This window comes from Oncorhynchus mykiss, chromosome 7 (assembly GCF_057628025.1).
Source record: "Oncorhynchus mykiss isolate SJ-2025 chromosome 7, ASM5762802v1, whole genome shotgun sequence".
In the NCBI taxonomy this organism is placed as follows: domain Eukaryota; kingdom Metazoa; phylum Chordata; class Actinopteri; order Salmoniformes; family Salmonidae; genus Oncorhynchus; species Oncorhynchus mykiss.
Genome location: NC_143028.1, coordinates 80,085,001 through 80,112,500, shown reverse-complemented (window position 1 = coordinate 80,112,500; position 27,500 = coordinate 80,085,001). Strand labels below are relative to the sequence as shown.

General features: G+C 45.6%; 2 protein-coding genes across 3 annotated transcripts in view; one reads left to right on the top strand and one right to left on the bottom strand.

The window, feature by feature from the left end:
• The window catches only part of pusl1 (pseudouridine synthase like 1), a 37,006-nt gene extending 16,061 nt beyond the window's left edge, over positions 1-20,945 (bottom strand). For both annotated transcript variants that reach the window (XM_090242061.1, XM_090242062.1), the window contains exons 1-4: positions 20,433-20,945; positions 20,227-20,284; positions 1,268-1,320; positions 965-1,099 (exon numbers count right to left, since the gene is read on the bottom strand). In XM_090242061.1, coding sequence (XP_090098187.1) covers positions 965-1,099; positions 1,268-1,320; positions 20,227-20,284; positions 20,433-20,497 — 311 coding nt within the window. In that variant the 5' untranslated portion in view covers positions 20,498-20,945. The remainder of the gene's footprint in view (positions 1-964; positions 1,100-1,267; positions 1,321-20,226; positions 20,285-20,432) is intronic.
• A 7-nt stretch (positions 20,946-20,952) lies between these two features.
• The window catches only part of LOC110511195 (arf-GAP with coiled-coil, ANK repeat and PH domain-containing protein 3), a 164,215-nt gene continuing 157,667 nt past the window's right edge, over positions 20,953-27,500 (top strand). Inside the window, exon 1 of the mRNA XM_090242058.1 lies at positions 20,953-21,273. Within this exon, the coding sequence (XP_090098184.1) occupies positions 21,227-21,273 (47 nt within the window). The 5' untranslated portion in view covers positions 20,953-21,226. The remainder of the gene's footprint in view (positions 21,274-27,500) is intronic.

The following is a 27,500-nucleotide window of genomic DNA, read 5'->3' as shown; positions in this document are numbered from 1 at the left end:
CCTCCTAATTGTCCCTAGAATTTCTAAGCAAACAGCTGGAGGCAGGGCTTTCTCCTCTAGAGCTCAATTTTTATGGAACGGTCTGCCTACCCATGTGAGAGACGCAAACTCGGTCTCAACATTTAAGTCTTTACTGAAGACTCATCTCTTCAGTGGGTCATATGATTGAGTGTAGTCTGGCCCAGGAGTGGGAAGGTGAACGGAAAGGCTCTGGAGCAACGAACCAACCTTGCTGTCTCTGCCTGGCCGGTTCCCCTCTTTCCACTGGGATTCTCTGCCTCTAACCCTATTACAGGGGCTGAGTCACTGGCTTACTGGTGCTCTTCCATGCCGTCCCTGGAGGTGCGTCACCTGAGTGGGTTGAGTCAATGATGTGGTCATCCTGTCTGGGTTGGCGCCCCCCCTTGGGTTGTGCCGTGGCGGAGATCTTTGTGGGCTATACTCGGCCTTGTCTCAGGATGGTAAGTTGGTGGTTGAAGATATCCCTCTAGTGGTGTGGGGGCTGTGCTTTGGCAAAGTGGGTGGGGTTATATCCTTCCTGTTTGGCCCTGTCCGGGGGTATCATCGGATGGGGCCAAAGTGTCTCCTGACTCCTCCCGTCTCAGCCTCCAGTATTTATGCTGCAGTAGTTTATGTGTCGGGGGGGCTAGGGTCAGTTTGTTATATCTGGAGTACTTCTCCTGTCTTATCTGGTGTCCTGTGTGAATTTAAGTATGCTCTCTCTAATTCTCTCTCTCTCTCTTTCGGAGGACCTGAGCCTTTGGACCATGCCTCAGGACTACCTGGCATGATGACTCCTTGCTGTCCCCAGTCCACCTGGCCGTGCTGCTGCTCCAGTTTCAACTGTTCTGCCTGCGGCTATGGAATCCTGACCTGACCAGACGTGCTACCTGTCCCAGACATATTATTTGACTCTTCCACAGTTTCAATTAAATAAAGACCAAATAAGGAAAGGTGCTCTCACCTGATTGGCTCTGGTCTCAGGTGGAAGTTGAGGGCGTCAACCAGGACCTCCTCAGCAAATGGGGGCTTGCCGTTCTGCCGCTGGAGGTCGAAGTGGGCGGAGTTTTCAAGGGCGTGGACACCGGTGTCTGTCCGACTGGAGATGGATAGACAGAGACCTGATTACACATAACCGCACACACACACACACACACACACACACACACAAACACACACACCCGCACACACACACACACACACACACACACAAACACACACACCCGCACACACACACACACACACACACACACACCCACACACTCACCTGGAGATGGACAGAGAAACCTCATTCACCGGCCTTAAACTCCGTACCGCATCCTAACAGACAAAGAGAGAGAGAAAGCTTTTACTATATCATCCTGGAATATACAAAGTCTGAGGTCACCTGCCTTTGGCCTAAAGAGCTGGAACAAAGACATCATCAAATAAATCAGAAATACAGACATTGTCATCCTACAAGAAACATGGTATAGAGGAGATGGACCCACTGGTTACAGAGAGCTGGTAGTCCCATCCACCACACTACCAGGTGGGTGGTATAGAGGAGATGGAACCACTGGTTGTCCTCTAGGTTACAGGGAGCTGGTAGTCCCATCCACCACACTACCAGGTGGGTGGTATAGAGGAGATGGAACCACTGGTTGCCCTCTAGGTTACAGAGAGCTGGTAGTCCCATCCACCACACTACCAGGTGGGTGGTATAGAGGAGATGGACCCACTGGTTGCCCTCTAGGTTACAGAGAGCTGGTAGTCCCATCCACCACACTACCAGGTGGGTGGTATAGAGGAGACGGACCCACTGGTTGCCCTCTAGGTTACAGAGAGCTGGTAGTCCCATCCACTAAACTACCAGGTGTGAAACAGGGAAGAGACTCGGGGTGTATGCTACTTTGGTATAGATCAGACATAACTCACTCTATTCAATTAATCAAAACAGGAACATTTTACATTTTGGTTAGAAATAAATAAGGAACTAATCTCAACAGAGAAACATTTCCTCCCTCTCTCTAAATGTCTCTATTTGTGCATATTTTACTTTTTATTTAACCTTTATTTTACTTGGCAAGTCAGTTAAGAACAAATTATTATTTACAATGACGGCCTAGGAACAGTGGGTTCAGGGGCAGAACGACAGATGTTTACCTTGTCAGCTTCGGGATTTGATCCAGCAACCTTTACGGTTACTAGTCCAACGGTCTAACCACTAGGCTACCCTGCCAATGTTGTCAGTTCTTCAACCAAAACATAATATTAGATCAACGGAACCTGAATAAATAACACAATAATTTCATAAACAATGTTATGCAACACCCAGTGCCCCTGTGTGAAAAAGTAATTGCCCCTTTATACTCAATAACTGGTTGTGCCACCTTTAGCTGCAATGACTCCAACCAAACACTTCCTGTAGTTATCGATCAGTCTCTCACATCGCTGAACCCATTGCCCACTATGGTTGTGATGTCTGAGGTCCGCTCACCAACCAATAATTCACAAAATGGGACAAACACCAAATTGAGACTCTGCATGCAGAATTCTGCTAAAACATCCTCTATGTACAACGTAGAACACCAAATAATGCCTGCAGAGGAGAATCCCACTAATTATCAAAATCCAGGAAAGAGCCATTAAATTCTACAACCACCTAAAAGGAAACGATTCCCAAACCTTCCTCAACAAAGCCATCACATACAGAGAGATGAACCTGGAGAAGAGTCCCCTAAGCAAGCTGGTCATGGGGCTCTGTTCACAAACACAAACACGCCCCACAGAGCCTCAGGACAGCAACATAATTAGACCCAACCAAATCATGAGAAAACAAAAAGATAATTACTTGACACATTGGAAAGAATTAACAAAAAAACTGATTAAACCTGAATGCTATTTGGCACTAAACAGAGAGTACACAGTGGCAGAATACCTGACCACTGTGACTAATCCAAACTTAATGAAAGTTTTGACTATGTACAGACTCAGTGAGCATAGCCCTGCTATTGAGAAAGGCCTCTGTAGGCAGACCTGGCTCTCAAGAGAAGACAGACCATGTGCACACTGCCCACAAAATGAGGAGGAAACTGAGATGCACTTCCTAACCTCCTGCCCAATGTTTTGACCAATGTTCCCTTCAATGTTTGGAGGCACTGAGCAAATTTGAGGTTTTATGAGCGGAAACTTGATCGTTGTGAGAATTTTGTACAACTTCCGGCTTTTCCAGTGAACACTGAGGCTGTACCTTTACAGTTTTAGAATAGTAGCCAATAGGCTATTGTGGCTATTGGAGCATGATGTAGGTCTACCAACAAAACCAATGGAGCAAATCCCATAACATTACCACATGGAAATAGCTGTTGATTTCTATGATATAGCCTACAGTCACATGTGATGTTCAGTTCATATGTTTTTACATTATAAAAGGGCTTGACATTAATTAATGATGTTTTACATTGCCTGTAACACCACGGGCCAAATAGGGGACCGTAAATTGCATTGTAATTGTGTTGTGTGATGCAAGAAACCACTTTACAAAATAAAAGTCATTATTAGTACCATACAGATAATTAGACAACGTAGGCTACTCCTCTGCCTATTTGCTTATTTGCATTTTTTTATTTAGTCTCAAAATGGAAACAAAGGACTGTGAGATTTGATCCTAGATACATGAAAAGTGGGATGTATACGGAGGGTACGGGGCAACCGAAGACGAACAGCAGAGGGGCTAATGATCTTGGGAAAGGGCCGATAAACCCGGGGGGAAATTTTGCGGGACTACACCCGGAGGGGCAGATCTCGGGTGGACAACGATACCCGGTGCCGGAGACGATACCGGGCCGGGGGTCCAGTTGCGGTCTGTTCGTCGTCTGTACCTGGAGGTGGTACCGACCCGGCTCTCTTCTAGGTACGACGGGAAGGATGATCTCGGTTCTGGGGTTGTAGTGGCGTGACAGCGCACCTCCAGCTTGACATAGAGAGATGAACTGGTTCCCACACAGCAATATGAATGAAAAGGGGAGCAGGTAAGTTATCCGTATGTCCCACCAGAATACTCGCTCCTACCGGTGAGCCTGTTATTTTAGTGGACAGGTGGCCACGAAATGACCACTAGTCCCGCAATACAGGTAACTCTTCATGTGAAGCCTGTATAGCCACTCGGCTAGAGACAGCCTAGCTCTGCCTAGTTGCATCAGCTCGGGAAAAGGTGAATTGGCAGACTTTGGAGACCTTCGGGGGAACTCGGGTAGCCCCGGGTTCTCTCGGCAATGGCGCCGTTGGGGACTTCCGGGATGTCTCGGAGGCTGAGATGGTCCAAGTCTGCTGGGTCAATCATGGCCAGTTCGTACATTTTTCGTTCATGTTTCAGGAGAAGACCCAGATGCAGACAATGTCGAATGACAGGTCAAAGGCAGGCTCCGGGTCAGGGCAGGCAGAGGTCAGTAATCCAGATCAGAGTCCATAAGGTACAGAACGGCAGACAGTCTCCGGGTCAGGGCAGGCAGAGGTCAGTAATCCAGATCAGAGTCCATAAGGTACAGAACGGCAGACAGTCTCCGGGTCAGGGCAGGCAGAGGTCAGTAATCCAGATCAGAGTCCATAAGGTACAGAACGGCAGACAGTCTCCGGGTCAGGGCAGGCAGAGGTCAGTAATCCAGATCAGAGTCCATAAGGTACAGAACAGCAGACAGGCTCCGGGTCAGGGCAGGCAGAGGTCAGTAATCCAGATCAGAGTCCATAAGGTACAGAACGGCAGACAGGCTCCGGGTCAGGGCAGGCAGAGGTCAGTAATCCGGGAAAACAAGAAAACAGGAACTAGAAAAAGACAGGAGCAAGGGGAAAATGCTGGTAGGCTTGACAAACAAAACAAACTGGCAACAGACAAACAGAGAACACAGGTATAAATACACTGGGGATAATGAGGAAGATGGGCGACACCTGGAGGGGGGTGGAGACAAGCACAAAGAGGTGAAACAGATCAGGGTGTGACATTCACCAAACTGTTGGAAAGTTTGGAAGCACAGAATCATCTAGAATGCCATTGTATGCTGTAGCGCTGGTGATCTTAGGCTTGTGTGCGGCTGCTCGGCCATGGAAACCCATTTCATGAAGCTCCCGACGAACAGTTATTGTGCTGACGTTGCTTCCAGCGGCAGTTTGGAACTCAGTAGTGAGTGTTGCAACCGAGGACAGACGATTTTTAAGCGTTATGCACTTCAGCACTCAGCGGTCCCGTACTGTGAGCTGGTGTGGCCTACCATTTCGTAGGTGAGCCGTTGTTGCTCCTAGACGTTTCCATATCACAATAAAAGGCACGTACAGTTGACACGGGCAGCTATAGCAGGGCAAAAATGTGATGAACTGACTTGTTGGAAAGGTGGCATCCTATGACGGTGCCACGTTGAAAGTCACTGAGCTCTTCAGTAAGGTCATTCTACTGCCAACGTTTGTCTATGGAGATTGCATGGCTGTGTGCTCAATTTTATACACGTGTAAGCAACAGGTGTGGGTGAAATAGCTGAATCCACTAATTTGAAGGGGTGTCCACATACTTTTGTATATATAGTGTATCTTTCCTATCATACTTTGCACATTGTTACAACGCCGTACATAACCAATAATATAACGTTTGAAATGTCTATATTATTTTAAAGCACGTGAGTGTAATGTTTATTGTTCATTTCTGATTGTTAATTTGCCTTGTTTATTTTCCTTTTGTTTGTCGCGCAAGAGAGAGAGAGAGAGAGAATGAAATCGATTCTTGACTTGAACCACCATGAGCTCGTTGTGATGACAAGCTAAAACAGAACGGTCAGAAAATAAGCCTCAGAATGTCGGTCCACGAACGGAATCATGGAACAAGATTCTAAATGAGACATTCCATTCTCGATAAATATGGAAACAGATGTGAACACATGTTTATATGCCTGTATAAACTCCACTTTATTGCGCTAGTTTCAAGGACCCAGATTAAGACTAGTCCTGGACTTTTAAAAAGAAAGCCCTTTCAATGGAGATTATTTTAGTCCTGTAGGCTTACAGTCCATAATGTTCTGTTCATGGGAGAGGTGTAAACAAGAGGAATATAGTTTCTTAGTTCATGTGACAGGAATAAAACAGGAAGACTTTAAATGTGCCATCTATGAAATGAGAATACAATCATGTCTGGTAGGAGGTGAACCCATAGAGTCATGTCTGGTAGGAGGTGAACCCATAGAGTCATGTCTGGTAGGAGGTGAACCCATAGAGTCATGTCTGGTAGGAGGTGAACCCAAAGAGTCATGTCTGGTAGGAGGTGAACCCATAGAGTCATGTCTGGTAGGAGGTGAACCCATAGAGTCATGTCTGGTAGGAGGTGAACCCATAGAGTCATGTCTGGTAGGAGGTGAACCCATAGAGTCATGTCTGGTAGGAGGTGAACCCATAGAGTCATGTCTGGTAGGAGGTGAACCCATAGAGTCATGTCTGGTAGGAGGTGAACCCATAGAGTCATGTGGTAGGAGGTGAACCCATAGAGTCATGTGGTAGGAGGTGAACCCATAGAGCCATGTGGTAGGAGGTGAACCCATAGAGTCATGTCTGGTAGGAGGTGAACCCATAGAGTCATGTCTGGTAGGAGGTGAACCCATAGAGTCATGTGGTAGGAGGTGAACCCATAGAGCCATGTGGTAGGAGGTGAACCCATAGAGTCATGTCTGGTAGGAGGTGAACCCATAGAGTCATGTCTGGTAGGAGGTGAACCCATAGAGTCATGTGGTAGGAGGTGAACCCATAGAGTCATGTCTGGTAGGAGGTGAACCCATAGAGCCATGTGGTAGGAGGTGAACCCATAGAGCCATGTGGTAGGAGGTGAACCCATAGAGTCATGTCTGGTAGGAGGTGAACCCATAGAGTCATGTCTGGTAGGAGGTGAACCCATAGAGTCATGTCTGGTAGGAGGTGAACCCATAGAGTCATGTGGTAGGAGGTGAAACCATAGAGTCATGTCTGGTAGGAGGTGAACCCATAGAGCCATGTGGTAGGAGGTGAACCCATAGAGCCATGTGGTAGGAGGTGAACCCATAGAGCCATGTGGTAGGAGGTGAACCCATAGAGTCATGTCTGGTAGGAGGTGAACCCATAGAGTCATGTCTGGTAGGAGGTGAACCCATAGAGTCATGTCTGGTAGGAGGTGAACCCATAGAGTCATGTCTGGTAGGAGGTGAACCCATAGAGCCATGTCTGATAGGAGGTGAACCCATAGAGTCATGTGGTAGGAGGTGAACCCAGAGTCATGTGGTAGGAGGTGAACCCATAGAGTCATGTGGTAGGAGGTGAACCCATAGAGTCATGTGGTAGGAGGTGAACCCATAGAGTCATGTGGTAGGAGGTGAACCCAGAGTCATGTGGTAGGAGGTGAACCCATAGAGCCATGTGGTAGGAGGTGAACCCATAGAGTCATGTCTGGTAGGAGGTGAACCCATAGAGCCATGTGGTAGGAGGTGAACCCATAGAGCCATGTGGTAGGAGGTGAACCCATAGAGCCATGTGGTAGGAGGTGAACCCATAGAGCCATGTGGTAGGAGGTGAACCCATAGAGCCATGTGGTAGGAGGTGAACCCATAGAGCCATGTGGAAGGAGGTGAACCCATAGAGCCATGTGGTAGGAGGTGAACCCATAGAGCCATGTGGTAGGAGGTGAACCCATAGAGCCATGTGGTAGGAGGTGAACCGATAGAGCCATGTCTGCTAGGAGGTGAACCCATAGAGCCATGTCTGGTAGGAGGTGAACCCATAGAGCCATGTGGTAGGAGGTGAACCCATAGAGTCATGTCTGGTAGGAGGTGAACCCATAGAGCCATGTGGTAGGAGGTGAACCCATAGAGCCATGTGGTAGGAGGTGAACCCATAGAGTCATGTGGTAGGAGGTGAACCCATAGAGCCATGTCTGGTAGGAGGTGAACCCATAGAGCCATGTGGTAGGAGGTGAACCCATAGAGCCATGTCTGGTAGGAGGTGAACTCATAGAGCCATGTCTGGTAGGAGGTGAACCCATAGAGCCATGTCTGGTAGGAGGTGAACCCATAGAGCCATGTGGTAGGAGGTGAACCCATAGAGCCATGTCTGGTAGGAGGTGAACCCATAGAGCCATGTCTGGTAGGAGGTGAACCCATAGAGCCATGTCTGGTAGGAGGTGAACCCATAGAGCCATGTGGTAGGAGGTGAACCCATAGAGCCATGTCTGGTAGGAGGTGAACCCATAGAGCCATGTCTGGTAGGAGGTGAACCCATAGAGCCATGTCTGGTAGGAGGTGAACCCATAGAGCCATGTCTGGTAGGAGGTGAACCCATAGAGCCATGTCCGGTAGGAGGTGAACCCATAGAGCCATGTCAGACTGGGTGGGACTTCATGTTATGACGTTATACTACGTCTACAATATTCAGATCACAGATGGGAACTGCGGATATTAAACCAAATACCTTTTCAGACAGTAGTTACAGCCGCTGTATAGACTAGCCCAGTGATCAGATTAACAACCACACACACACACCCAAACAGACACTAAATCACTACATACACACACACACACACAACCATGTACACACGCATAGTTGCCACACTAGACATTTCAGAAACCTGCCTAAGCCTTCGAATGACCCGAGTCACCAGACTTGAGTGTTGCAAAGATTTAATATCAGGTGTCAGGAAGCATCACCAACCGTGTGAACCAAATAATCACTTCGGGACAGACAACATCATTTATATTTAATTGAACCTTTATTTAACTAGGCAAGTCAGCTAGTAGTGATGATGTCATAATGATTTTCTGTGATCTCTGCAAAGAGTTGGATAAATGCCCATACATTTTTATTTCACAATTTCAGAAATCAACTTTTCAATTTCTTATTTGTTTAAATGTTCAAGGAAAACTTAAAAACAAACATCTTGTTGTATTTTCAGACAGCACGTGTGAATAGGGTACACAGAGATCCAGATTGAACAGACAAGTGAACCTTTTTCACATGGAGGCCATCTGCAGGCTTTACAAACTACTGGAGGATTTAAAAGAGGATAAATAATTCACTTCACATCATATTATAAATGCACACGTTCATACCAGTCTGTATCACAGCTATAGACTGGGGTGTGTATGTGTGAACAGACTGGCAGATTGTAAGGGGCTTGTTCGCGGTCTAATAACATCTACCCAGACTTGTTCGACACAGCTCTCTCTCTCCATATCCCCCCCCCCCCATCGGTCTCTCCACCCTGAAGCAGCAGAAGCAGGCATCCATATTCGAAACCAAACCACAGAAATATCCTCCTCCATTCCTCAGGGGCAAACTGTCATTAAAGCCCAAGTTCTTAACCGTTCTAGAATGCCTTTGTTCTTAGACTTCCTTTGTTGAAGTATGTTCTAGAATGCCTTTGTTCTTAGACTTCCTTTGTTGAAGTATGTTCTAGAATGCCTTGTTACTTCCTTTGTTGAAGTATGTTCTAGAATGCCTTTGTTCTTAGACTTCCTTTGTTGAAGTATGTTCTAGAATGCCTTGTTACTTCCTTTGTTGAAGTATGTTCTAGAATGCCTTTGTTCTTAGACTTCCTTTGTTGAAGTATGTTCTAGAATGCCTTGTTACTTCCTTTGTTGAAGTATGTTCTAGAATGCCTTGTTACTTCCTTTGTTGAAGTATGTTCTAGAATGCCTTTGTTCTTAGACTTCCTTTGTTGAAGTATGTTCTAGAATGCCTTGTTACTTCCTTTGTTGAAGTATGTTCTAGAATGCCTTGTTACATCCTTTGTTGAAGTATGTTCTAGAATGCCTTGTTACTTCCTTTGTTGAAGTATGTTCTAGAATGCCAACATTGACTGTTATTTTTCTTCAGGTACTGCAGATGTGAATGAACACAGGCTGTCAATAGTTTTTTTTAGCTGCTTGTCAATCACATGTATTGACATGTAATTATGTGAATAGTTACCGGAATGTTCCATGTCAATGGTACACTAGACATTACGTAGGTAGTCAGCAGCTCCAGACTTCTCCTCTCTCTCTGGCTGGTAGTCTCTTCAAACAGTCAGTATCTCCAGACCTCTCCTCTCTCTCTGGCTGGTAGTCTCTTCAAACAGTCAGTTCCTCCAGACCTCTCCTCTCTCTCTGGCTGGTAGTCTCTTCAAACAGTCAGTATCTCCAGACCTCTCCTCTCTCTCTGGCTGGTAGTCTCTTCAAACAGTCAGTTCCTCCAGACCTCTCCTCTCTCTCTGGCTGGTAGTCTCTTCAAACAGTCAGTATCTCCAGACCTCTCCTCTCTCTCTGGCTGGTAGTCTCTTCAAACAGTCAGTTCCTCCAGACCTCTCCTCTCTCTCTGGCTGGTAGTCTCTTCAAACAGTCAGTATCTCCAGACCTCTCCTCTCTCTCTGGCTGGTAGTCTCTTCAAACAGTCAGTGTCTCCAGACCTCTCCTCTCTCTCTTGCTGGTAGTCTCTTCAAACAGTCAGTATCTCCAGACCTCTCTCTCTGGCTGGTAGTCTCTTCAAACAGTCAGTATCTCCAGACCTCTCCTCTCTCTCTGGCTGGTAGTCTCTTCAAACAGTCAGTATCTCCAGACCTCTCCTCTCTCTCTGGCTGGTAGTCTCTTCAAACAGTCAGTATCTCCAGACCTCTCCTCTCTCTCTGGCTGGTAGTCTCTTCAAACAGTCAGGAGATTGCTGGTAGTCAGTCAGAGAGCCAAAAACTGTAACCCTGGAAGAAGCCTTGATCCAGGCCACATCAGCCTAGTCTAAATCCCTCTGTCTGTGTGTCTGTCCACCAAGCCACACCAAGCAGCAGCATGTCACCACAACAATAACTTGTCTTTCTCTCAGAGTCAGACTGACATATTCTATAACGCTGACAGATCTCTCTCTGGAGCAACGGAATGGAGCAACTATAAGGTGGATGAGTAACCAGGCTAGCCTAGTCCCAGCAATTATAAGGTGGATGAGTAACCAGGCTAGCCTATTCCCAGCAACTATAAGGTGGATGGATGAGTAACCAGGCTAGCCTAGTCCCAGCAACTATAAGGTGGATGGATGAGTAACCAGGCTAGCCTAGTCCCAGCAACTGTAAGGTGGATAAGATAACAGGCTAGCCTAGTCCCAGCAACTATAAGGTGGATGGATGAGTAACCAGGCTAGCCTAGTCCCAGCAACTATAAGGTGGATGAGTAACCAGGCTAGCCTAGTCCCAGCTACTATAAGGTGGATGAGATACCAGGCTAGCCTAGTCCCAGCAACTATAAGGTGGATGAGTAACCAGGCAAGCCTAGTCCCAGCAACTATAAGGTGGATGGATGAGTAACCAGGCTAGCCTAGTCCCAGCAACTATAAGGTGGATGGATGAGTAACCAGGCTAGCCTAGTCCCAGCAACTATAAGGTGGATGGATGAGTAACCAGGCTAGCCTAGTCCCAGCAACTATAAGGTGGATGGATGAGTAACCAGGCTACCCTAGTCCCAGCAACTATAAGGTGGATGGATGAGTAACCAGGCTAGCCTAGTCCCAGCAACTATAAGGTGGATGGATGAGTAACCAGGCTAGCCTAGTCCCAGCAACTATAAGGTGGATGGATGAGTAACCAGGCTAGCCTAGTCCCAGCAACTATAAGGTGGATGGATGAGTAACCAGGCTAGCCTAGTCCCAGCAACTATAAGGTGGATGGATGAGTAACCAGGCTAGGCTAGTCCCAGCTACTATAAGGTGGATGAGTAACCAGGCTAGCCTAGTCCCAGCAACTATACGGTGGATGAGTAACCAGGCTAGCCTAGTCCCAGCAACTATAAGGTGGATGGATGAGTAACCAGGCTAGCCTAGTCCCAGCAACTATAAGGTGGATGGATGAGTAACCAGGCTAGCACAGTACGGCTCAGTTTGGCTCAATAGTGTGAAAAATGTAACTCTCCTACCAGTGGCACTTTGAATGCAGAGGAACACACAGACAGGAGCATCTCAATTCAAACAGTCACTTCCACTTTATCCATGAAATGGTGATGATGTCGTGGAATGTTGTGTGTTCCCAGAGGCTGGTTTTTAAGTCCGAAATAGAGAAATTGAGATGCTGGATTTGTCCAAATAATGTATTCAGTTGCTGGTGTGGGTTTTTGAATAATGCACTAGAGACTAAGAGACTGTAACAGTACGGTACAGTGAGTCCAATAGCTCTATGGAATAAGGCCTATTTTTTATCAAATACAACTGAATGGAGAGAGACCAGTAGTCTAAATTTTAGTAGATCATTCATACTGTATACAGTGGGGCAAAAAAGTATTTAGTCAGCCACCAATTGTGCAAGTTCTCCCACTTAAATAGACGAGAGAGGCCTGTCATCTTCATCATAGGTACACTTCAACTATGACAGACAAAATGAGAAAAATGATTTTTAATGAATTTATTTGCAAATTATGGTGGAAAATAAGTTGAACGTAAGGCGCTACAGAGAGTAGTGGTACATCACTGGGTAGTGGTACATCACTGGGTAGTGGTACATCACTGGGTAGTGGTACATCACTGGGTAGTGGTACATCACTGGGTAGTGGTACATCACTGGGTAGTTACATCACTGGGTAGTGGTACATCACTGGGTAGTGGTACATCACTGGGTAGTGGTACATCACTGGGTAGTGGTACATCACTGGGTAGTTACATCACTGGGTAGTGGTACATCACTGGGTAGTTACATCACTGGGTAGTGGTACATCACTGGGTAGTGGTACATCACTGGGTAGTGGTACATCACTGGGTAGTTACATCACTGGGTAGTTACATCACTGGGTAGTGGTACATCACTGGGTAGTGGTACATCACTGGGTAGTGGTACGTCACTGGGTAGTGGTACATCACTGGGTAGTTACATCACTGGGTAGTGGTACATCACTGGGTAGTGGTACATCACTGGGTAGTGGTACATCACTGGGTAGTGGTACATCACTGGGTAGTGGGTACATCACTGGGTAGTGGTACATCACTGGGTAGTGGTACATCACTGGGTAGTGGTACATCACTGGGTAGTGGGAACGGCCCAGTACATCACTGGGTAGTGGTACATCACTGGGTAGTGGTACATCACTGGGTAGTGGTACATCACTGGGTAGTGGTACATCACTGGGTAGTGGTACATCACTGGGTAGTTACATCACTGGGTAGTGGTACATCACTGGGTAGTGGGTACATCACTGGGTAGTGGTACATCACTGGGTAGTGGTACATCACTGGGTAGTGGTACATCACTGGGTAGTGGGAACGGCCCAGTACATCACTGGGTAGTGGTACATCACTGGGTAGTGGTACATCACTGGGTAGTGGTACATCACTGGGTAGTGGTACATCACTGGGTAGTTACATCACTGGGTAGTGGTACATCACTGGGTAGTGGTACATCACTGGGTAGTGGGTATATCACTGGGTAGTGGTACATCACTTGGTAGTGGTACATCACTGGGTAGTGGTACATCACTGGGTAGTGGTACATCACTGGGTAGTTACATCACTGGGTAGTTACATCACTGGGTAGTGGTACATCACTGGGTAGTTACATCACTGGGTAGTGGTACATCACTGGGTAGTGGTACATCACTGGGTAGTTACATCACTGGGTAGTTACATCACTGGGTAGTTACATCACTGGGTAGTGGTACATCACTGGGTAGTTACATCACTGGGTAGTGGTGCATCACTGGGTAGTGGTACATCACTGGGTAGTTACATCACTGGGTAGTTACATCACTGGGTAGTGGTACATCACTGGGTAGTGGTACATCACTGGGTAGTGGTACATCACTGGGTAGTGGTACATCACTGGGTAGTTACATCACTGGGTAGTGGTACATCACTGGGTAGTGGTACATCACTGGGTAGTGGTACATCACTGGGTAGTGGTACATCACTGGGTAGTGGTACATCACTGGGTAGTTACATCACTGGGTAGTGGTACATCACTGGGTAGTTACATCACTGGGTAGTTACATCACTGGGTAGTTACATCACTGGGTAGTGGTACATCACTGGGTAGTTACATCACTGGGTAGTGGATACGGCCCAGTACATCACTGGGTAGTGGTACATCACTGGGTAGTTACATCACTGGGTATTACATCACTGGGTAGTTACATCACTGGGTAGTGGATACGGCCCAGTACATCACTGGGTAGTGGTACATCACTGGGTAGTGGTACATCACTGGGTAGTGGGAACGGCCCAGTACATCACTGGGTAGTGGTACATCACTGGGTAGTGGTACATCACTGGGTAGTGGTACATCACTGGGTAGTTACATCACTGGGTAGTTACATCACTGGGTAGTGGTACATCACTGGGTAGTGGTACATCACTGGGTAGTTACATCACTGGGTAGTGGTACATCACTGGGTAGTTACATCACTGGGTAGTGGTACATCACTGGGTAGTGGTACATCACTGGGTAGTGGTACATCACTGGGTAGTGGTACATCACTGGGTAGTTACATCACTGGGTAGTTACATCACTGGGTAGTGGTACATCACTGGGTAGTGGATACATCACTGGGTAGTGGTACATCACTGGGTAGTGGTACATCACTGGGTAGTTACATCACTGGGTAGTTACATCACTGGGTAGTTACATCACTGGGTAGTGGATACGGCCCAGTACATCACTGGGTAGTGGTACATCACTGGGTAGTGGTACATCACTGGGTAGTGGGAACGGCCCAGTACATCACTGGGTAGTGGTACATCACTGGGTAGTGGTACATCACTGGGTAGTTACATCACTGGGTAGTGGGTACGGCCCAGTACATCACTGGGTAGTGGTACATCACTGGGTAGTGGTACATCACTGGGTAGTGGGAACGGCCCAGTACATCACTGGGTAGTGGTACATCACTGGGTAGTGGTACATCACTGGGTAGTGGGAACGGCCCAGTACATCACTGGGTAGTGGTACATCACTGGGTAGTGGTACATCACTGGGTAGTGGTACATCACTGGGTAGTGGGTACGGCCCAGTAAATCACTGGGTAGTGGTACATCACTGGGTAGTGGTACATCACTGGGTAGTGGGTACGGCCCAGTACATCACTGGGTAGTGGTACATCACTGGGTAGTGCGAACGGCCCAGTACATCACTGGGGCCAAGCTTCCTGCCATCCAGGACCTATATAATAGGAGGTGTCAGAGGAAAGCTCATAAAATGTTTCTGAGATTTCAGTCACCCAAGTTATAGACGGTTTTCTCTGCGTTACCAGAGCACGAAGTCTAGGACCAAAAGGCTCCTCAACAGCATCTACCCCCCAAGCCATAAGAACAACAATTAATAAAATCACCAATTTACATTGACCACTCCATTTATTTATTTTATTTTATTTTTATTATAAGAAATAAGAAAGTATTTCACGGTAGAGTCTCCACTTGTATGTGACAAATAAAGTTTGATTTGATTTGAGGACAATCACATATCACAGTCCTAGTATGTACATTTTTTTCAGTAAATAACTACTATAGAACATGGTATAACTCTGATCCCACTCCATATTGAGCCATATACAGTATGTCCTGTTTCAAGCGTGGTTTTCCTTTCGGGGGAGATGTTTGTCCTGTCTGGAAGTCAGTAAATGCTTTTGGTTTCTCACAAAATATGGGTTTGACCACAGACAAATGACAGGACTTATGCGGTATGTCAGACTGTTTCCAGTTACAGTCGGAAAGTATTCAGAGCCTTTGACTTCAAATGGATTAAATTAAACATTTTCCTCATCATTGTACACACAATACCCCATAATGACATCACAATACCCCATAATGACATCACAATACCCCATAATGACATCACAATACCCCATAATGATATCGCAATAACCCATAAAGATATCGCAATACCCCATAATGATACCGCAATACCCCATAATGATATCGCAATACCCCATTGTCACGGTTTTCTGTATGTGAAGGAGAGTCGGACCAAAATGCGGCGTGTAGATTGCGATCCATGTTTAATAAACAAACGTAAAACACGAATCGATACAAACACTACAAAACAAAGAACGTAACGAAAACCCTGTCTGGTGAAAACACAGAGACAGGAACAATCACCCACAAACACACAGTGAAACCCAGGCTACCTAAATATGGTTCCCAATCAGAGACAATGACTAACACCTGCCTCTAATTGAGAACCATATCAGACCAGACATAGAAATAGACAAACTAGACATGTAACATAGAATGCCCACCCAGCTCACGTCCTGACCAACACTAAAACAAGGAAAACACACACGAACGATGGTCAGAACGTGACACCCATAATGATATCGCAATACCCCATAATGACAAAGTGAAAACATTTTTATTTTTATTTATTTTTTAAAATTCATAAAACATAAAAAAACTGAAATACCTTATTTACATAAGTATTCAGACACTTTACTATGAAACTCGAAATTGAGCTCAGGTGCATTCTGTTTCCATTGATCATCCTTGAGATGTTTATACAACTTGATTGGAGTCCACCTGTGGTAAATTTAATTGATTGGACATGATTTGGAAAGGCACACACCTGTCTATATAAGGTCCCACAGTTGACAGTGCATGTCAGAGCAAAAATCAAGCCATGAGGACGAAGGAATTGTCCGTAGAGCTCCAAGACAGGATTATGTCGAGGCACAGATCTGGGGAAAGGTACCAAAACATTTCTGCAGCATTGAAGGCTCCCAAGAACACAGTGGCCTCCATCATTCTTGAATGGAAGAAGTTTGCAACCACCAAGACTCTTCCTAGAGCTGACCACCCGGCCAAACTGAGCAATCGGGGGAGAAGGGCCTTGGTCGGGAAGGGGACCCGAGAACCTGATGGTCACTCTTACAGAGCACCAGAGTACCTCTGTAGAGATGGGAGACCCTTCCAGAAGGGCAACCATCTCTACAGCACTCCACCAATCAGGCCATTATGGTAGAGTGGCCAGACAGAATTCACTCCTCAGTAAAAAGCACATGACAGCCTGCTTGGAGTCGGCCAAAAGGCACCTAAAACAAGATTCTCTGTTCTGATGAAACCAAGATTGAACTCTTTGGCCTGAATGCCAAGCGTCACGTCTGGAGGAAACCTGGCACCATCCCTACGGTGAAGCATGGTGGTGGCAGCATCATGCTGTGGGGATGTTTTTCAATGGCAGGGACTGGGAGACTAGTCAGGATCAAGGGAAAGATTGACGAAGCAAACTACAGAGAGATCCTTGATGAAAACCTGCTCCAGAGCGCTCAGGACCGGGGTGAAGGTTTACCTTCCAACAGGACAATGACCCTAAGCACACAGCCACACAACACAGGGGTGGCTTCGGGACAAGTCTCTGAATGTCCTTGAGTGGCCCAGCCAGAGCCCGGACTTGAACCCAATTGAACATCTCTGGAGAGACATGAAAATAGCTATTCAGCGACGCTCTCCATCCAACCTGACAGAGCTTGAGTATCTGCAGAGAAGAATGGTAGAAACTCCCCAAATACAGGTGTGCCAAGCTTGTAGCGTCATACCCAAGAAGATTTGAGGCTGTAATCACTGCCAAAGGTGCTTCAACAAAGTACTGAGTAAAGGATCTGAGTACTTATGTAAATGTCATATTTACGTTTTTTATGAAATTGTTTTTGCTTCGTCATTATGGGGTATTGTGATGTCATTATGGGGTATTGTGATGTCATTATGGGGTATTGTGATTAGAGGTTGACCGATTAATTCCGATTTCAAATTTTCATAACAATCGGAAATCGTTTTTTTTGGACACCGTTTTTTTTTTACACCTTTTTTTTACCTTTATTTAACTTTTATTTAACTAGGCAAGTCAGTTAAGAACAAATTCTTATCTTCAATGACAGCCTAGGAACAGTGGGTTAACTGCCTTGTTCAGGGGCAGAACGACAGATTTTCACATTGTCAGCTCAGGGGATCCAATCTTGCAACCTTACAGTTAACTAGTCCAACGCTCTAACCACCTGCCTCTCATTGCACTCCACGAGGAGCCTGCCTGTTACGCGAATGCAGTACAAGCCAAGTATTAGCTAGTATTAAACTTACCTTAAAAAAAACAATCAATCATAATCACTAGTTAGAACTACACATGGTTGATGATATTACTAGTTTATCTAGCGTGTCCTGCGTTGCATATAATCGATGCAACGCCGGGGGATGATTTATCAAAAGCTCATTTGCGAAAAAAGCACAATCGTTGCACGACTGTGCCTAACCATAAACATCAATGCCTTTCTTAAAATCAATACACAGAAGCATATATTTTTAAACCTGCATATTTAGCTAAAAATAAATCCAGGTTAGCAGGCAATATTAACCAGGTGAAATTGTGTCACTTCTCTTGCGTTCATTGCACGCAGAGTCAGGGTATATGCAACAGTTTAGGCTGCCTGGCTCATTGCGAACTCATTTGCCAGAATTTTACATAATTATGACATAACATTGAAGGTTGTGCAATGTAACAGGAATATTTAGACTTATGGATGCCACCCGTTAGATAAAATACCGAACGGTTCCGTATTTCACTGAAATAATAAACGTTTTGTTTTCGAAATGATAGTTTCCGGATTCGACCATATTAATGACCAAAGGCTCGTATTTCTGTGTGTTATTATGTTATAACTAAGTCTGATTTGATAGAGCAGTCTGACTGAGCAGCAGCAGGCCCGTAATCATTCATTCAAACAGCACCTTCGTGCGTTTTGCCAACAGCTCTTCGCAAGCACAGCGCTGTTTATGACTTCAAGCCTTTCAGCCTAATGGCTGGTGTAACCGATGTGAAATGGCTAGCTAGTTAGCAGGATGCGCGCTAATAGCGTTTCAAATGTCACTCGCTCTGAGACTTGGAGTAGTTGTTCCCCTTGCTCTGCATGGGTAACGCAGCTTCGAGGGTGGCTGTTGTCGATGTGTTCCTGGTTCGAACCCAGGGAGGAGCGAGGAGGGGGACGGGAGCTATACTGTTACACTGGCAATACTAAAGTGCCTATAAGAACATCCAATAGTCAAAGGTATATGAAATACAAAATGGTATAGAGAGAAATAGTCCTATAAATACTATATTAACTACAGCCTAAAACCTCTTACATTTGGAATATTGAAGTCTCATGTTAAAAGGAACCACCAACTTTCATTATGTTCTCATGTTCTGAGCAAGGAACTGAAACGTTAGCTTTTTTACATGGCACATATTTTACATGGCACACATTACTTTCTTCTCCAACACTTTTTTTTTTGCATTATTTAAACCAAATTGAACAGGTTTCATTATTTATTTGAGGCTAAATTGATTTTAATGATGTATTATATTAAGTTAAAATAAGTGTTCAATTCAGTATTGTTGTAATTGTCATTATTACAAATGAATAAAAATCGTCCGATTAATCGGTATCGGCTTTTTTTGGTCCTCCAATAATTGGTATCGGAGTTGAAAAATCATACTCGGTCAACCCCTAATTGTGATGTCATTATGGGGTATTGTGATGTCATTATGGGGTATTGTGATGTCATTATGGGGTATTGTGATGTCATTATGGGGTATTGGGTGTAGATTGATGAGGGGGAAAAAAATCAAAATCAATTTCAGAATAAGGCTGTAACGTAGCAAAATGTGGATAAAGTCAAGGGGTCTGAATACTTTCAGAATGCACTGTATTGTCCAGTCATTCCAGTAGACATAAACTCAACGAAAAAATAAACGTCCCTTTTTCAGGATCCTGTCTTTCAAAGATAATTCGTAAAAATCCAAATAACTTCACAGATCTTCATTGTAAAGGGTTTAAACACTGTTTCCCATGCTTTTTCAATAAACCATAAACAATTAATGAACATGCACCTGTGGAACGGTCGTTTAGACCATTTACAGATGGTTGGAAATTAAGGTCACAGTTATGAAAACTGGAGATGCACTGCAATACTTAATGCAGCTGGTGGCCACACCAGATACTGACTGTTATTTCTGATTTTGACCCCCCCTTTGTTCAGGGACACATTATTCTATTTATGTTAGTCACATGTCTGTGGAACTTGTTCAGTTTATGTCTCAGTTATTGAATCTTGTTATGTTCATACAAATATTTACACATGTTAAGTTTGCTGAAAATAAACGCAGAAGACAGTGAGAGGACGTTTATTATTTTTTTTACTGAGTTGATTTGATTATGCATCAACTCTCTAGTTTACTCCTTCCCTTTACTCCCGTCAGACCGGGGTCCCGGGTAACAGACGGTGAACACTCACCTCCAAGTAGTTCTGGACACCCTTGACTGCTTGGTGTGGAGGCGCCTTCATAACGCCACTGGAAGAGTCAAGAACAGAGAGCTTGTAGATAACAGAATATAATGGAGTTGGATGACAACAGAACAGAACATAATAACAGATGTCATTCGTTGAATAGTACACTTCTGAGATGTAAACTGCACAGGAATAGCCATTCATCTATGTACCTGTACTTTGTCCCGAGGTATTGGAAGAAGATGAGATAACGGACACGGCCATTGTGCATGATCATTGACCACTGCTTCAAAGACAAACTCCTGTTTTGCAACTCAAAGGCTATATAGGGCAAAATGTGCCCCAACCTGAACCTCTGCTTGTTGCCGTTTTCTATTTTATCAAAGAGAGATTTGACAGAGGTTATGTTTGATAATTCCACAGAAAAATCCCCATTGTACACCTTCAACTTCACACGCAACGCGACATGGTCACTACTAGTTACCACAGCCACAAAGTCCACAAAAAACCGCCTGTTTCTACAATTTATCTTCTTCAAATGTGAGTTTAAACCTAGCCCTAACCTTCCTCCTTACATTTTCCACGCTGCTAACCTTAAACCTAACTTTAAATGAATACCAAAAAACAAAACAAAACAACTCAGGAATATTTACGATGTAGCCACTGCGTGGCTGTGGAAACCATGCGACATGCTAAAGTCTGTCGCCTTATGATGCCATCACTGTGATTGGCAGAGGGGTGTGTCGTGCATGCCGAGCGGACACGCCCCTCTCACCGATCTCGGCATCCGTGGACGTAGAGTAACAGCAGCCGTAGTAATTTGACATGCATTGAGACCACATTCTGTGCCACCGTGACAGAAGAAGCTGCTGCTGCCGCGCGTCCGACGGAGAGGGAATACTGCAACTGTACCGGACTCGTTTCATCCAACCGTTTATAACGACAGCAGCCCCGGGCAATGACATTAACCTATTGAAAGAGGAATACTAGCAGGAAAAAGGCAAAGATGACGGTGGACTTTGAAGAATGTATTAAAGACTCTCCGCGATTCAGGTAAGAAAGAATGCGCTCATGGCACGGCGGCGCAAGAGCATATATAGAGCATATATTTCAAGTGTGACAGATATGTAACTAACCCATCACATGTCATATTCTATGTCCATATGCCATCGGCACATGAGCCGATGTGGTCTGAAATCACGAGTGGTTCTCTTTATTCTCGTATGGTGAATTATTCATTCACGAATGTCACCAAGGTGAAATATTTAGATTGGCATTAGTATGCCCTCAATCATGTATAACTCAATCATAATCGTTGTTGAAACGGCCATTGGTAACATTGTTTCACATAATAATTGGTGTTACAATAGCTGCCATCTTCCCTGTCCACCGCTCGTGTCCTCCCCAGTTCAGTTACCAGTTGAATAAATTACTTCTGTCCTCGATGTTCTCAGAAGGAACGAAGATGGCTACATGCTGGTTCTGGCATGAAAAACCTCTATCGGTGGATTTCTCATCATAACACATCTGTGCCGTTACATAACAACAGATATCTGGCTAGTTGTTGTACCTACCGAAGTCTCTCAATGCCTCGGACTCTCTCTCTCTCTCTCTCTCTCTCTCTCTTTCTCTCTCTCTCTTTCTCTCTCTCTCTCTCTCTCTCTTTCTCTCTCTCTCTCTCTCTCTCTCTCTCTCTCTGTCTCTTTCTCTCTCTCTCTCTCGCTCTCTCTCTCTCTCTTTCTCGCTCTCTCTCTCTCTCTGTCTCTCTCTCTCTCTCTCTCTCTCTCTCTGTCTGTCTTTCTTTCTCTTGTCTATTTTTCTCAACTGATTGTTGATTCAGTTCCCTCCTTCTTCATCAATACTAAGCAGTTGATAATATAATATAATATAGCAGAACAGAACAGATGAAATAAGAATAGAACAGACATAAATTGTTTATTGTCATTGTTGTCAATTTTGGCCATTGCCCTCGATCTAAGAGCTCTGTAACAGAAAACCATGGGTGGACACTGTGAGGACAGGTTGATGCCCTTGTGGAGGTCTGGCAGAGAGAGAGAGGGCATGGGGAGAGGGCTCTCTCCCTAAGGAGGAGGGTCATATTCTGGGCACAGCTCCAGCTCTCTGGCCTGCAGCCGCTGCAGCTTTAGTGGACTGTATAAAAGGTCAGGGAACCCTCTCTCCATCAAAGAGACAAAACTGACATGTGACCTTTGTTGATGTTGATGTTGATGCACTTCATCCAATTGTGGTCAACAGGGTCTCATGGAAACTAGCCAGATTAATAACCAGAGTAGTTACTGTGTTATTGAACCTTAAAAGTTGAATTCTCTCTCTCTCTCTCTCTCTCTCTCTCTCTCTCTCTCTCTCTCTCTCTCTCTCTCTCTCTCTCTTTTTGTCTCCCACCATTATAAACTGGGTGGTTCGAGCCCTGAATGCTGATTGGCTGATAGCCGTGGTATATCAGACCGTATATCACGGGTATGACAATAACATGTATTTTTACTGCTCTGATTACGTTGGTAACCAGTTATATTTAAGCAATACGGCACCTCGGGGTGTTTGTGGTATATCAGCAATATACCACGTCTAAGGGCGTTGCGTTGTGCCTAAGAACAACCCTTAGCCGTGGTAAATTGGCCATATACCACACCCCCTCGGGCCTTATTGCTTCAATATACAACCTTTCAATGGAAGCAGCTGTGTATGGTGGTGACAATTAAGACAGTAACGGGCCTCGACATCGTGTTCTAACCAGACAACACTGTAGTGAGCAGAACACAGGCAATCAGCATAAATGAGTAGCGGGTGCGGCCAATCACAGGCGACCGCTCAGAAGAGTTCCGGCGACCAACCATTTTTTATTTTTATTTTTTTCACCTCCTTTGCAAATCATTCTGGCAGCCTCACCTGTGTGATCGATGACTCCTGTTCTCTCTGTGTGAGGAACGACGTCTCACGGGACTGGAGTAGCAGGAAACACGGAGAAACAGTCTCTACCCAAATCCTTTCTTGAGATACAACTTTTTTTTTCTCCTTTAGTCTCATCAATGAGTAATGGTGAGAATAATGGTGAGAATAATGGTGAGAATAATGGTGAGAATAATAATGAAAATAATGGTGAGAATAATGGTGAGAATAATGATGAGAATAATGGTGAGAATAATGGAGAGAATAATGGTGAGAATAACGGTGAGAATAATGGTGAAAATTCCACAGAATCTGCGTCCCAAATGACATCACATTCCCTCCAAAAAGGGCCCATAGGGCTCTGATCAACAATAGTGCATTCATTTGGGACGCTGCCCAAGCCTGTCAGACACCAAGGTGGAGGTATTAGTGTAGGCTGTTGGCTAACACCTGTCCCATATGATGGAGTTCTTGTCTATTAATGTTCTGTGTTATGTTTTGTGTGAACTAGCTGCTGCTTTCACAACAGCTAATGAGGATCCTAATGAAATAACCAACATCTTAGAAGAAGTGTCTCCAGGTAGTAAGTAGTGTATAGTGAGTCATATCTACAGGTAGGGTCAGTCAGTCAGTCAGGTAGTAGTATATAGTGAGTCATATCTACAGGTAGGGTCAGTCAGTCAGTAGTATATAGTGAGTCATATCTACAGGTAGGGTCAGTCAGCCAGAGTAGTATATAGTGAGTCATATCTACAGGTAGGGTCAGTCAGTCAGTAGTATATAGTGAGTCATATCTACAGGTAGGGTCAGTCAGTCAGTCAGGTAGTAGTATATAGTGAGTCATATCTACAGGTAGGGTCAGTCAGCCAGAGTAGTATATAGTGAGTCATATCTACAGGTAGGGTCAGTCAGGTAGTAGTATATAGTGAGTCATATCTACAGGTAGGGTCAGTCAGGTAGTAGTATATAGTGAGTCATATCTCCAGGTAGGGTCAGTCAGTCAGCCAGGTAGTAGTATATAGTGAGTCATATCTACAGGTAGGGTCAGTCAGTCAGTCAGGTAGTAGTATATAGTGAGTCATATCTACAGGTAGGGTCAGTCAGTCAGTAGTATATAGTGAGTCATATCTACAGGTAGGGTCAGTCAGCCAGAGTAGTATATAGTGAGTCATATCTACAGGTAGGGTCAGTCAGTCAGTAGTATATAGTGAGTCATATCTACAGGTAGGGTCAGTCAGTCAGTCAGGTAGTAGTATATAGTGAGTCATATCTACAGGTAGGGTCAGTCAGCCAGAGTAGTATATAGTGAGTCATATCTACAGGTAGGGTCAGTCAGGTAGTAGTATATAGTGAGTCATATCTACAGGTAGGGTCAGTCAGGTAGTAGTATATAGTGAGTCATATCTCCAGGTAGGGTCAGTCAGTCAGCCAGGTAGTAGTATATAGTGAGTCATATCTACAGGTAGGGTCAGTCAGTCAGTCAGGTAGTAGTATATAGTGAGTCATATCTACAGGTAGGGTCAGTCAGCCAGTCAGGTAGTAGTATATAGTGAGTCATATCTACAGGTAGGGTCAGTCAGGTAGTAGTATATAGTGAGTCATATCTACAGGTAGGGTCAGTCAGCCAGTCAGGTAGTAGTATATAGTGAGTCATATCTACAGGTAGGGTCAGTCAGGTAGTAGTATATAGTAAGTCATATCTACAGGTAGGGTCAGTCAGGTAGTAGTGTATAGTGAGTCATATCTACAGGTAGGGTCAGCCAGAGTAGTATATAGTGAGTCATATCTACAGGTAGGGTCAGTCAGGTAGTAGTATATAGTGAGTCATATCTACAGGTAGGGTCAGTCAGCCAGTCAGGTAGTAGTATATAGTGAGTCATATCTACAGGTAGGGTCAGTCAGGTAGTAGTATATAGTAAGTCATATCTACAGGTAGGGTCAGTCAGGTAGTAGTGTATAGTGAGTCATATCTACAGGTAGGGTCAGCCAGAGTAGTATATAGTGAGTCATATCTACAGGAAGGGTCAGTCAGTCAGTCAGGTAGTAGTATATAGTGAGTCATATCTACAGGTAGGGTCAGTCAGGTAGTAGTATATAGTGAGTCATATCTCCAGGAAGGGTCAGTCAGTCAGCCAGTCAGGTGTTTGGGAGGTCTGTTTGGAACAGACAGCAGTATGTACCAGAGTCAAAGCTTTCTGGGAGTTAGCTGGTCAGGTGGTGAGTGCTGTTCTACTGTTACGCCATGCCTGCTGTCAGGCTGTCTGGCTGGTTGTCTGGCTGGCTGGTTGTCTGGGGGTGGATGGCTGCTGTGTTGTGTAACTGCTGCTGTGGAAATGGGGTCGTGAGTAGGAGTGGAGGAGTGAGCCTCTCTCTCTTCTCTTCTTGTCCCACACGTGAAACTGCACTGCAGGAGCTGACATTCTCACACACCCTCGTACTGCAGCCCCAAAATTATGTTTGTTTTTGTGTGTGTGTGAACACGTATGTTGAAAGCTGCATGTGTACGTCCTGTCCACAGACATTCTCCTTCTCACTTCCTTTTCCTTTCTTTCACCCCCTCTCTCTGTTGTTCCACTCCTCACCTGCAGTGACCCTCTCTCTCTCTGTTGTTCCACTCCTCACCTGCAGTGACCCTCTCTCTCTCTGTTGTTCCAGTCCTCACCTGCAGCGACCCTCTCTCTCTCTCTCTGTTGTTCCACTCCTCACCTGTAGTGACCCTCTCTCTCTCTGTTGTTCCACTCCTCACCTGTAGTGACCCTCTCTCTCTCTCTGTTGTTCCACTCCTCACCTGTAGTGACCCTCTCTCTCTCTCTGTTGTTCCACTCCTCACCCGTAGTGACCCTCTCTCTCTCTGTTGTTCCACTTCTCACCTGTAGTGACCCTCTCTCTCTCTCTCTGTTGTTCCACTCCTTACCTGTAGTGACCCTCTCTCTCTCTGTTGTTCCACTCCTCACCTGTAGTGACCCTCTCTCTCTCTCTGTTGTTCCACTCCTCACCTGTAGTGACCCTCTCTCTCTCTGTTGTTCCACTCCTCACCTGTAGCGACCCCCTCTCTCTCTGTTGTTCCACTCCTCACCTGTAGTGACCCTCTCTCTCTCTGTTGTTCCACTCCTCACCTGTAGTGACCCTCTCTCTCTCTGTTGTTCCACTCCTCACCTGTAGCGACCCTCTCTCTCTCTCTCTGTTGTTCCACTCCTCACCTGTAGTGACCCTCTCTCTCTCTCTGTTGTTCCACTCCTCACCCGTAGTGACCCTCTCTCTCTCTGTTGTTCCACTTCTCACCTGTAGTGACCCTCTCTCTCTCTCTCTGTTGTTCCACTCCTTACCTGTAGTGACCCTCTCTCTCTCTGTTGTTCCACTCCTCACCTGTAGTGACCCTCTCTCTCTCTCTGTTGTTCCACTCCTCACCTGTAGTGACCCTCTCTCTCTCTGTTGTTCCACTCCTCACCTGTAGTGACCCTCTCTTTGTTGTTCCACTCCTCACCTGTAGTGACCCTCTCTCTCTCTGTTGTTCCACTCCTCACCTGTAGCGACCCTCTCTCTCTCTCTCTGTTGTTCCACTCCTCACCTGTAGTGACCCTCTCTCTCTCTCTGTTGTTCCACTCCTCACCCGTAGTGACCCTCTCTCTCTCTGTTGTTCCACTCCTCACCTGTAGCGACCCTCTCTCTCTCTCTCTGTTGTTCCACTCCTCACCTGTAGTGACCCTCTCTCTCTCTCTGTTGTTCCACTCCTCACCCGTAGTGACCCTCTCTCTCTCTGTTGTTCCACTTCTCACCTGTAGTGACCCTCTCTCTCTCTCTGTTGTTCCACTGCTCACCTGCAGTGACCCTCTCTCTCTCTGTTGTTCCACTCCTCACCTGCAGTGACCCTCTCTCTCTCTGTTGTTCCAGTCCTCACCTGCAGCGACCCTCTCTCTCTCTCTCTGTTGTTCCACTCCTCACCTGTAGTGACCCTCTCTCTCTCTGTTGTTCCACTCCTCACCTGTAGTGACCCTCTCTCTCTCTCTGTTGTTCCACTCCTCACCTGTAGTGACCCTCTCTCTCTCTCTGTTGTTCCACTCCTCACCCGTAGTGACCCTCTCTCTCTCTGTTGTTCCACTCCTCACCTGCAGCGACCCTCTCTCTCTCTGTTGTTCCACTCCTCACCTGTAGTGACCCTCTCTCTCTCTGTTGTTCCACTCCTCACCTGTAGTGACCCTCTCTCTCTCTCTCTGTTGTTCCACTCCTCACCCGTAGTGACCCTCTCTCTCTCTGTTGTTCCACTCCTCACCTGTAGTGACCCTCTCTCTCTCTCTGTTGTTCCACTCCTCACCCGTAGTGACCCTCTCTCTCTCTGTTGTTCCACTCCTCACCTGTAGTGACCCTCTCTCTCT